The sequence below is a fragment of the Toxotes jaculatrix genome, chromosome 18 (genome assembly GCF_017976425.1).
Source record: "Toxotes jaculatrix isolate fToxJac2 chromosome 18, fToxJac2.pri, whole genome shotgun sequence".
Lineage (NCBI taxonomy): Eukaryota > Metazoa > Chordata > Actinopteri > Toxotidae > Toxotes > Toxotes jaculatrix.
In genome coordinates this window covers 15,283,293-15,296,286 of record NC_054411.1, presented here as the reverse complement: position 1 = coordinate 15,296,286, position 12,994 = coordinate 15,283,293, and the positions used below count along the sequence as shown (strand labels likewise).

Sequence of the window (12,994 nt, the reverse complement as noted above, 5' to 3'; positions counted from 1 at the left end):
CACACAGTTGTGCCTCCCTGCACTCCATGCCACACACAGCGTGTCATCACTGCATATCAATTACACGGGGAAGAGAAGATCTATTTCTAATTCAATCAGTCAACGCTGGTGTCACATCCCTCGCTCTCTGACTTTCTCCCTGCCTTGCTCGCTCTCTCCACCTCGCTCTCCCATTTCCCCCTCACTTGATTCTCACTGATGCGTCTCAGTCATCATGGGGCTGGTGGACGCGGGTGTTAGATTTGTGTGTTTGTTTATGCATGTGTGTGAGAGTGCATTTGTACTTTTTATTCCCCGCTGGGACTTCTGGGTGAGACAACATTTTTGGGAAGTGAGGTAATCCTGGCCTGACCTTGTTTCTTCAGAGCGAGAGTGCATCATTCTTAAATTAACTTTTATCCCTTGTTTCTGTAACTACATAAGACCACTGAGACTGTTTGTGTCATCTGATAGTGTTTTCAAAAATTAAAACTTTAAAACTTTCTTTACACTTTATGTAAAAATGTCACTTCCTAACTACATTTACTAAGCCTGAATCATCAGTTTAGCCTAAATGATCCACAATATTCACCACTTAGTCACTGACTTTGTCTGTCTGCTGTTTGCTGCTGGGCAAGTGGCGAACAGTCAGTTTATCAGAGCTTTTTTGCTGAAAACAGCAGAAAACTGCTGCTAGAACAAGGTTGAAGAGAGCAGAGAGGCTGAATGTAACAATCACCTGAAAGATGCTGGGGAAATAAAGCTCTGTAGAGTTGAGTGAAACTGCAGTAAGGTGATATTTTTCTGTGGATTTATGACACCTTTTAAATGACACATGGTAATTTTATCCATTGTTAATATGAAAGAAAAATTTTCCATGGGGTTCTGGCCGCCACATCAAAAAAGTCACAGAAAAAGTCTGAGTGTCGCTGGAAACCCAATATTTACATCAGATAATTATTTTCAACGTGTTGTGGACCACACGCTTCACATCCAGCCTCTTCAGTTCCACTCATTGAATTGTCGATATATCATCAGGTGCCTTATACAAACACACACGATCAATGGCAAAATTACTAGAATTACCAGGATATTGACTCTCAAAACCAGAGCCTTAGTGCAACACTGTGTATGAATATTAGCATCACTGGGACCATTATAATTGCAGTATTGACATTCAGGTGTGCCTCAAACAATGATTAAGACACAGACGCTTATGTCAAAGAACTGACCACTTACAGCAAAGATGATTGATCTTACTGAAGTTTAGTTAAACTTCAGGGGAAGGTTGTGGTGTTGACATGAGTGTATCAGCAGAGTAATGAAATCTCAGGTTATCACAGTCATGCTGTACACCTGCATGGATATAACTGGATCTACCAGGATCACCTGATCAGTCATCCAGTGATTGAACCAACTCAAAGAGGAAAGGGTAAATCTATGACCTGAAAAATAAAAGCTGTACAAATCATCAGTAAGAGATTGCAAAGTATAAATGAAAGCAATATAATCTACTTAGTTGGATTTTGACACCAAAACATTCTTCAAATTACCTTGTTTTTCTTCTTCACACGTCTTGTTTAATGCCATAAAGTCATACTGTGCATTATTCATAAAACCCAACTCTGTGACATGTAGCATAAAATTCTGAGCTGCAGCTGCATGTCTTTACAGCAGCAGTAATATAATCAGATCTGTCATCTTTAATGTTCAGTGTAATCTGTTGGAAAGAGGTATACACACAGTATCTGTTTACATATTTCGTGCGGCATTACGTTTGTGTGTTCTTTAGCTTGTCAGCTGTCTTTGTGTGTACTCTAACTGTAGGCCTATTTTAAGTAACGTCTGCCCCTGCTCATCTAAAGGCTTTATGAATATATTTGTTATTTTTAAGCAGAAACATTATGTAATGAGGACCGATGCACAAATGGTTATCGAGCCTCAGCTAATCATTACATCCGCTCTCCCTAAAAGAGCTTAACTAGCATCTTATGTCACATTCTGGATACAGAGTACAAACACTGTGTTTAAAGACAGACCAAATGCTTAAAAAAAAGAAAACTAATGTCATCTTAGGTCAGACTCAGTCTTAAAAGGCCCAAATGTACCAGAGTTACAGAGGACTTACTGGGGCTCTTTTAATTGTATGATGTTGTTACTCCCTCTCGAGAGTATTCTCGTAACACTAACTGATGGAAACATAAAGTGACTTGGATTCTCTGTGGCTGACTTTTCAGCTATTTGTTTAATCTTTTTTTTCTGTCTCTGCCTGTCTCTCTCTCTCCCCCTTAGATCATAACCATTTGAACAACGCAGCCTTGTCTCCCCTGGGTCCAGCCATGGCCTTGTCTCACCCCCACAACAACCTGGGAATCGGCTTTAACAAGTACACCTCGCTCAAGGCCGTGGGTGAGTGGGTTTACACACACACGCACACAGAAACGCACAGACTACATGGAGAGATAAACCTTTACAATCCCAGGTGTGTGTGTTTGAATACTTAAACATGCTTATTATGCAGAGTGACCCATAGTATGTGAAAAATGGATTAAACTACTGATGTGGACACAAGAGATACAGAACACGAGCTCACTGTTCAGAGGTCAGTGAGGCCAAAGACTGTACAGTATAAACAAACCTGAATTAGGATGATGGAAGATACAGCATGGCCACATACTGATGCACACTCCGAGAGGCAATGCGGTTAAGTGAGAGCAAGCGCCGCATTAAGATAATGGATTTTTTATGAGTCTGACTCTCATCCAGCCATGTTGGATCATGATTCATGCCTGAGTGCTGCGACTTATTCCTGATTTCCTCGACCTCAGTGTGACTACATGTCAGCAGTCAAGATGTAAATATTACGACCACTCACAAGAAAGGCAGCCCATTGCCCCGATTTCTACAGTCTCCCCTTCCCATGTATGTGTGTCCACCAGTGTGCATATATCACTGAGATCCAGTATAAAAAAAGATACCGCAGGTGTTTGAGGGAGAGAAAAAATTTGGCAAAATTATATTCTTTAGCACCATGAAACCATAAAATATACAGTATAGTGCTGCAGTAGATGTATAGCTGCAAGTGGATGCTAAAATACAAGACTGGAAACACAGTATCGCGTCAGTGTACTCTTTTATTTTGTGTGCGTGAACCAAATACAATGTTTACTTAAAAGCTGTCACTGTTTAGTAAGAGATTAGCAGCTGTGTGTGCAGACAGAACACACACGCACACAACAAAGACCCACAAAATGTTGAAAACACAGCATGAGTTTGGTTTCATTTTGTCATAAACAAGCATGTGTTATCACACTTGTCCAAATTCTCCCACAAAAATAAATTAAATTAATGAGTTACACAAACCAATAGACATATTTATATACTACCATACTATGTGTCATGTATTAGACTCTTGACTAAAATGGGTCTTGAATCTATGCCAAACAGCACAGAACTGTAACTTCATTCAAAGTCAAAGACTGGTGTTGTCAGTCAGATCAAACTGCAAAAGTTAGTACACACAGGTAAGATGAGGGCATACATTCACTGCAGATGATGACACAACTTGTACACGAGTGGTAACTCAAGTGTTTCACAACATGAAAAAGAAGATTTGTACATGTCTTTTTCTAATAATCATACACGGCCTGAACTTAGCGTCTTTACAAATCATATAAAAAGTACAAACAAGTGCACACATGACACACCAACACACACACACAAAATTAGTTAGATTAGTGGGCGGTGAGTGACAGTAGTCTGGACAGCAGTAGAATTAAGAAGCAAGTTCAGGCTTGAAATTTTCCTTCTGGCCACGCTGACACACATGCACACACTAAGAAAACACATACATAAGCATACACACCATGTCCTCCAACCACACACACAGACACACACACTTCTCCTTAATGTACAGGCCCACACGAGGAGCACAAGCGAAAACATGTACAACACACACACTCACACACATACAATCTATCATCTGATCACTGCAGACAGATAAGGACACAAAGACAATGATGAGGAGCGACAGCTTGACACATGTACATGTACTGTTCATTGGCACAATATGCAAACGGAGACAGTGCTGCCCATCACGGCTGAAGAGTATCAGACACAGAAACTAAAGAGTATGAGACATCCAAAGTTTTGAAGGACTAAGCCGCTCTTGTTCTTGTTATTTGCTGTTCTTGTGCCGCAGTTTAAATTAATAACTGTGGCACATTTACTGCTCAAAATTCTTAATATTTTTGAAAGAATTGGACCTTGATTTCAGACAAAAGCGGGCTTCTCATTTCTAGCCAACAACAGTCATTGCTGGATCCATGAATTGGTTGAAAGTACTGTTTCCAAATGACTTTTTAATGTTTCTTTGTGTTATAGACATGAAATAATGTTACAGATAAAACATGGAAAAATGCAAGATCAGGCTGTTACTATATTTTGTTCTAATATACACTTTCAGTGTATTTTCACTTTTCACATTACAAGAGAAGAAGTTTTTCAGGGTGAAGATATTTTTGGTTTTGGAAGGGCTTGAAAAAAAAAAAACACCACCTTCCAAACTTCAGAAGGCACAACACATCAACATATGGAGAAACCCAAACTAAGCCCTCTTGTGCATGAGTTACGCTTGCTAATCTACATTTAACTGGGAGTCAATTAAGTCCTGCTTTGAATTCCAGAATAGAAATATTTTAGGTTTTAGTAATCATTGCTGAAAAATGCTGTTTATAAAAATCGCAGGTGGGAATTGCAGCCAGTAAGAAATGCAAGTGATGACTTCCTGCAGAGGCTCTTTTTCTTTTTTTTTTTTTTGGGAGGGGGGGGATTTTCATAGCAATCAGTGTTAAAATAGAATAGAACAGGACAGAATTTTCAAACAACACAATAAAGATAAAAACTGAGGTAAAACAAGCTGAGTAAAATTGACTGAAAGGGAGAAGAGCAGGAAAGGGAGACGCTCATCTGATTATTCTGCTCAGTGAGTGAGAAACAAAGGCCGACTGCAGCAGCAGCATCCCCCCCACCACTGAACGATGAACGTCTGCCACATATCACTGCAAAATACTTCAAAACAACAAAACCCTCACACATTGAGGTGCAGTGCTCCACTCTCTCCTCTCTCGACATCGACGTATTCAGTTCTGTGTCTGTTTGATGACACACAGACGATGAACTGCTCCTCTTTGTGCCCCACTGTTTGGTATCTGCCCTGTTTTTGTTGCTCTGTCTCTGTCAAATACGCACAGGTAAACACACTCTTCTGTGTTTAGTCTTCTGTCCCAGTACAGTTCTGGTGTGCCGCACTTTCTGCCATCAGAGACACATGTTCTTAATGATGCATCCAACAACTAGCAGAACACACGCACAACACACTGTGCATTCTGTCACACGCTTAAAAACTGTTCTGCTTTTATTGTCTCTGTCGTCAGCTGTTTCTGTCTGTCTCCATTCATGTCCGTGCCCACATGAAGACACACATGCCATTTCCATCATTTGGAAATGGCATTTAAAAAAAAAACATTAATATAAGATGGAAATTTTTGAAGTGTTTAATAAGATGAACGATCAACCGACCTCTTTTCTTGACCATGTACAGTAACCAAATTCAGTGGGCATCAAAAATTTAACTTAAACTGAAGGACTTGTATATTTCACTATAAAATATACTCTTTATGTTAAGCTAAGCTAACAAGCTGCTGACTGTAGCTTCATACGTGCCATACAGACATGAGAGTGGTATCGATCTTCTCATTTAACTCTCAGCAAGAAGGCCGTCGTTCCCATCCCCACCCTCCCAATTGCTCCATGATAATCAGTATTTGAAAAAGCTCAAACCTTGAATAAGCATGTTTCCTCAAATGTCAAATAATTCCTTTAAGCATGAATAGAGCAATAATGTCATAAGTTTTACCACCTTGTTGTTTCACTTTCAGAAACCAGCCGCCTATTATACACAGAAACATGAATGTGCTCACAATCCAATCACTTTTTCACACATGCTTATCAGTTCTCTTGCTGAGCAATAAACAAGCCACTGGGTGTAGAGATCCTGGCTGCGTGGACAAAGTCATGGCTAGGACACACAACAGCTTGGATGGGGCCACTGACCATTTGCCAGGTGAAACAGCAGGGATCTGGACCGAGCTGCACCGAAATCTTAAATACATTGCAGTGGTTAACAGCTCATGTTTGTTTTCTAAAATCTTGCATACAAAGCAAGACACAAGAGGTGAAATGGTAAAAAAAGGGATGCAGTATGTCGAAAAAGAATTAAAAGAACAGAACAGAGGAAAGGCAAAACAGGTCAAAGAGGTTGAGAAACTCTGTGACAGCAAACCTGTGCCAGGTGTAACAGCCGTACTCTGGTTCAAGCAGCTGTCATGTGCAGTATCTATCTTAAATGCAGTTCTGAAAGGAGTACAGGTGGACTGGCAGAGAGGAAATGTGGGATAGAGATGCTAAAGGTTAGAGAGTAAGAAAGGGAGAGGACAGAGACAGAATGAACAAACAGAATCTCAGAGCGAGAGAAGGAAGGAATTAACTTAGAGAATTTAATCCGGGCTGGCACAGCAGCCGTGGAGACAGGCTCATAAATTGTTCAGTTTTGTTTTTACTTATTAACTTTGTGTTCATTTGGGTGTCATGGAACTTGGAGCTGTTTTCATTGAGGAAAAAAGTTTGAGAATGCGAGCAAATACTTCACGTGTGATTCACAGGGCTCAGCCCAGGTTAGTCTCCAGCGAGCGTCAGGTCTGCGGGAGAGAGGAAAGACAACATAAGACAGAAGGTGGAGGGATTTTCAGGAAAAGAGTGTGAAAGGCTCAGTGCCAGGAAGCTAGGACTCCAAGTTCTGGGCCAAGACAGCCTGAAGTCTTTAATTAAAGTCTAACGATCCAACAGTCTGAGCAATATTGGAGATACTGTAGAAAAAGGGATGTGAAGTTAAATCATTTTCAATGTTTGTATAAACAAGATCACCGAAGACTATGTTTTTAAAAAGTCAGAAAAGCCTAAATTTAAAAAAAAGAAAAAAGAAAAGAAAAGTAAATAACATCTTAACAAGCATGATGCATTACTTCACAGGAAAATTTTCATGGAAACAAAACAAGCAAAACAAGTAAATTTATCCACAGACTCACTGAGGAGGTTTTTCACTTGTTTTAGGGGCAATACTTTGAGACTTAGTGGTGAGAGATTAAATGATTAGATATTTCTGTAGTGTGGTTGCTGCATATTTTAGTAAGTGCTTCAGGTCAACGAATGGGTGAATTAAGCATGGGTAGATTTTTAAGACTACATGAACTGGAGTGATCTCAAATTCCCCAAAAGATGGCTTTGAAGATGAAGGCGTAGCGCTCCTCTAACCTTCACTGGTTCAAAGTTTTTGGGGTTTTTTCATGTTTGCACTTCAGGGTAGGGTTCCTTTACAGGCAGTGATCAGTGGACTACCTGTGGAGACCAATGAGGAAAAACACAGCAATGTGGTTCTTGTGGTTCTTTCTTCACTTTATAGTGATGTGAAAATGTACTGATTTGAGGAAACATTTTAAGTTGTGAGTTTGTGGATACTCTTGCAAGATGTGATGGTTTGTTGCAGGGAATTTTGTGCTTTTGCACCTTTCTTTATTTCAAACTCCAAAACCTGCAGGACTTTTATACTCTGTTATCAAAAGAAGTATAACCTGCCACCATGCATTGCTCAGAATACTATTTTAAATTCCTGTCGATATCCTAAAGTTTCCAAAAGTACAAAATATTTAAGTCTGAATTACAGAAATGCGCATCAAGTGGTGCAAATATAGACATCGAATATTTAAATTTGATGTAATGCTGCAGCTATAAGAACATGGCATCTGAGGTTTAAATATTTCATTTACTGTAAGACATCATAGCAATTACAGAACACACTGTGGAAAACATAGAAAAAGAGGAAACATAAGGGCAAAGTCGAGTGTTTAATAGGTTTAGGGTGCAGATGTGGCCATATACTAATGAGGCCAGTACATTGCACATATAGTCCACAAATTATTTAGGTCAGAAAGGAGAAAAAAAAACTAAAATTTAAATAAATTCTTGTGAATTTACAGGTTGTAAACTGCTTCATATACAAACATAAAAGTTATGACATGGACAGAAGGAAATGATAGAATAAAACGGAAATGATGGGTCACATGCTGAAAACCACCATAAAGTGTAGATTACTTGAGAAATAACTGTGTTTAAGTTCTTATTCCATTGGGACGTGTGTTAAAATGCATTAGTCTGAGCAGGTTCCCCCAGAATAACTGCTCAAACATAATTAAATGGCATTAAAAATAGACCAAATAGAATACAGCATGTTGTCAAACTCTGAAATCCTTCAGAGGGCCCAACTTATGCAGTTATAATGCGGTGGCCCAGATTGGGCCCACGGGCCTCGCTTTAGGCATGCCGCTGGATAGAGAGCAAAAGCTGATGTTGTTGAAGAGTATGAAATAAATGAAATACAGACCGAAAGAATGGAAAACAACAGAAAGCAAGAGAGAGCACGAGCAGATGGAGAGTCTGTGAAACGGAGAGGAAGGCACATAATATGGTCACAGAGGACTCTGCTGTCAGGTGCTCCTGCTGGCATCATGTGTGGAAACACTCAAGTGGACAGCAACAGCAGTTGTTCGGGGGGAGAAAGGGTGTGTTTAATTCATTGTTTCTGTGCTGTCCCAGATTTTCCCGCCCTGTCCAGAGATTTGGACCAATTTAACTTCAAATTCTGTCACTGTACTGTAGCTTCAGCTGCAGTGAGGGATACTGTGCCCACAACAATGAGTGTTAGTTCCTACAAAAACTGTTAAACAGAGAAAACACATCTATATTCAAACATTTTTCAGAAAAACTGACATGTTCTTCAAACACAGGGTTTGTACAGTAATCTGCCAACATATCTATCTATCTATCTGTAGCAATGACGCTGTCATCCAATGGGTGTCTCCACACCACTGTGACGAACAGGCAGCTGAGAGAAGCTGCCTTTCTCCACCACCAGAACGTCACACAATGGACCCACATGTGACGCACTTTTACTGCACAGACACATACATATCAAGCAGCTTATTCCCTTTTCAACAAGCGATGAATGTATGTAAATGTGTTCTTTGTTGTGGGTTTCGTATACATACGAAACCCACGGACACACACATGCAGACACACACAAATACACACAAATCTTCAACTCGTTCTTATCTTGCAAAATTTAAATGAAAGCAAATCAGTTCCTCTATTCTTTCCCTCATTCCCAGTCATCAATTGCGGCACTTTACTGCTTTCTAAAGCTTTCTACAGCAAAGCAAAAATATGCCTCGTAAAATAAGCTACTTTAATTGCTCTGCTATTTGAGTGATTAAAGCGATTAATTTAATTATTCTGTCTCTGTTTCCCTTCAGGTCTCTTATATCCCCTTCCACAAGTCCACAGCGCAAAGAGCTTGTCTTGTTATGTGGACTCATTTTGATAACTGATCGCATTTAGGGCTAACCTCATGACAAATGCATCGCATTGCCTGTGGCTGCTGCTTTTAATGTGAATTGCTGACTCTGCCACTACCAATAAAAACCACTGCAGAGAGAGAATAATTACTGACTGTAAATAGATTTAATGGCTATTGCAGAAATAATACTGATCATAAATAGTATAGGAAAATTGGGTCTGATTTCATGAAAATCTTGAGGATTACAGCTTTAAAGACCTCCAGCAGCATTCTCCAGTGGGATGGAAAAGCATGGGATGCAAAATAAATTACAGATTATCTGAAATCAGCTGCTGTCTTGCACCATCTTGCTGGTCAGTATTTAGATCTGCATGGACAGGTCCTCTACCTTATCCAGAAAAGTGGACAGTGCAGGTAATTTATATTAATTTAACATCTCTCATTAATAAAACTAATTTCTACATTAATAAATCATTAAATGTTTAAAACTGAACCTAAATTTCAGTTTCTATGTCAGGATTCAGTTAGGCTTTGTGATAAACTACTATTGTTCACACAACGGCTCTTGCGTTCTTTTTGACGGTACGTTGAGAAAATCAGGATTGTATTTAGTATTATAAGTTTTACTGAGGGAGCGAATAAATACCAGCAACTCTTTCTCCTTCCTCAGCAGCTGCTGTTGCAGTACCCTGTAGTAACACAATGGACCCACATGTGAAGTGTTCAATAAGCAATTATCAGACTGTGATAGCACTGGACAGTTTTCTGACATGTGTGAATGTGAAACTACTCCTCCAGGTGTTTTTCTCAAAATACGAAAAACAAGAGGGGGCTCTCAGTCATCTCAGCTAGCATAACTTATTAGAAATTAATAAGCAGCAGGGAAAAAACAGGCCTCTGCAAAGCTCTGTGATGTTTTGTAATACCGATCAGGCGTACAGTACAAGAGGACAACCCATGCATGCTAACACAAGAGTTTACATTCCAGAAATTGCAAACTCAGTCAGTCCAGTGGTGCAAATATACAGCAGGCCAGATATGCTTTCATGGGCTTTTGAAGAGTTGAATTTATGTTTCAGAAGTTCAGAGATCATATATGCACCCAAACACACACGCATGCATAAACATCCCAAAATAACCAGCCACACTCACTGACAGATGTTATGAGGAGAACAGTGAAGCAGTGAGAGAAAAAAAGCAAAAATACAGATGAATGTTTTGCTATTTTTCTCAGGCTCTTATTTCTCTCCAGGAAAAAAGGACCAATAAAACGGGGCCAAGCAAACAAGGTTGTTAGTGTCTTTAGGGCAGAGGGTGTATGAGGGATGGGCAAGGGGGGGGGCGTTGGAGGGGCAGTGGTTATGACCGAGCAGCAGAGTCGAGTTCCACTCAGGGATCTCGCGCTAATCTGACTCGACATGCTGAACCCGGTCTATTTTTACTCCCAACAAATCTCCCGTTTTCCCGACACTCACTCATACTGTTTTTTCCCTTATTTTGGTGGTTGTTTTCTCTCTGGTGCTGTTGGTATTTTTAACTCTACAGTCAGTGCGTAGACAATTCAGTCGAATAAATATGGTCCAAACACCCACATCGTAGTGGACACACACACATACAGTACAATACTGTACAACCAGCAGGATTCACCTGCTTCAATAATTCAATACATTTTACTCTAATGAAAACATAATTATGGTTCACCAGTCCACTGTCCACCATGAGCATCTAATGATAATGAGATCCACTGTTGGATAGGTAAAATAAACTTCCTACTTTGCGCTGAATAATAATGCTGTTTATCATTATGATACTGTTGTTATAGCTTTGTCAGCTTCATACACCACTGATTGCTTTTATCATTTATTGTCTCAACTTCTCAACATATAATTTAACCATGTCTCTGTCTTGTTTTCCCCTCCTCCCCTGTTTTTCTGCCTCCACCCATTATCCAGACACGGCTACCAGAGACTACTACAAAAGCTACCCAATGGTGGATTACACCCACCGCCAGTCCCCTCCTACTTTCCAGCCTATCAACTTCCATCCCAAGGACAAGCCCTTCCTGCCACCGCCTGATGTCCATGCGCCACTGGCCATCACCATCAACGCCTCCCAAATCCCCAAGCCTAAGATATCCAAGACCAATACCCACCCTCTCACCTCCAGCTCAGCCTTCAAAGCATGGGACCCCAGTAAGAGTCATGCCCCGCACCCGGTGGCCTCCCACATGACCCTCCAGGGGCAGCAGCATCACCCCATCCAGCAGCAGCAGCATCAGCCGCTGCACCAGCCCAACAGCCGTCGCCAGGCTTACTCCAACAAGAGGCAGTTCAGCATCGAGACACTGCCCGAGCTCTTCTCACAGCCGCTGGGCTACGGCCATTCACCACGCATGCACCCCAAGCACAAGGGACTGCCCACCAACAGCAAGACCGAGGTCACTGTCTGAACATGGGTGAATAGACAGAAGAGGAGACAAAAGAAACCGAGCGGAGTTGTAAGGGAAATCTTCAGATATCTTTTATATCCACAGCCGTCACGGCGAAACGGGGGCAAGAAATATCGTATCTGGAATTTTTTTAACTCTGCATTTTCCTCATCATTGTTGACAGTAATACTAATAATGTGAGTGATATCTGTGAACTTTCAAGACCACTGGATCAAAACATCAGCAGCAGCAGCAGATAAGCTGTGAACCTGGTGGATTGGCAGGTGTGGCTGTGACTCTTTGAACCCGACGGCTCTTCTAAATAATTGAGCGGCTTCTCAGTGTGTTGGCACAGCTCTGTCCTCCTTCTCCTCTCAACCCCCCCCCCCCCCCCCCCCCCCCCCCCCCTGCACCTCAAAGACACCACGCGCAAATGTTCAAATCCCACACACAAGACACTATTTACTCCAGAAACTAACCCAGACTCCAAGGCTGTCTGTGAGGCCGGTAGGGGAGTGTTTCCCCAAAGACTCTGGCTTCCCATCAGCAGAGACAATGCCATTGTGTTGTCAGCTCCCATTGCCCTCCAGCCTCCGGAGAGTGAGATATCAGCCTGGCAATTTATACCAGGGAGGATGGTGGGGGGGCGTTATTCATCTCATTCCAGGGGCAAATGAGATGAGAAGGATCTGAACCATGTGCACACACATACACACACATACTACACACTTGTCAACAACTACAGGAGGTTCCCAGCAGTGTCAGAGACCACTGCCACACAAACAGACACACACTCTTGTCTCTCCACACACAAACTGGGGGAATTGAATAAGCAAGCTCCCTTGTTGTAGCGGTTTGTTGAGCAGCTAATTCCAGCCACCATCTATTGTGTTGCTGCAAATGTTTACCTCTAAAGAAACCCCAGGATGTGTCATGATGCCTAAAAAAAGGGGGGGGGCAAAAGAGCTCACGTATCCAGAAAGGTCACTGCAAAGTCATTGCATTCTCGCGCTTTCTCTCTCTGCTGCACGCTTAACAAATGAGTTGTTGTTTGTGTGAGAAAAAATATCAGCCAATGCTGCATGTTGGTACATTTGGTCATAACAGGAGGTGAAACT

The 12,994-nt window shown here is 41.2% G+C and overlaps 1 protein-coding gene across 1 annotated transcript in view; it reads left to right on the top strand.

The window, feature by feature from the left end:
- Positions 1-11,897, top strand: part of LOC121198458 (protein shisa-8-like) — a 78,389-nt gene extending 66,492 nt beyond the window's left edge. Inside the window, exons 3-4 of the mRNA XM_041062633.1 lie at positions 2,272-2,388; positions 11,401-11,897. Of these exons, the coding sequence (XP_040918567.1) occupies positions 2,272-2,388; positions 11,401-11,897 (614 nt within the window). The remainder of the gene's footprint in view (positions 1-2,271; positions 2,389-11,400) is intronic.
- The last annotated feature ends 1,097 nt before the right edge of the window (positions 11,898-12,994 follow it).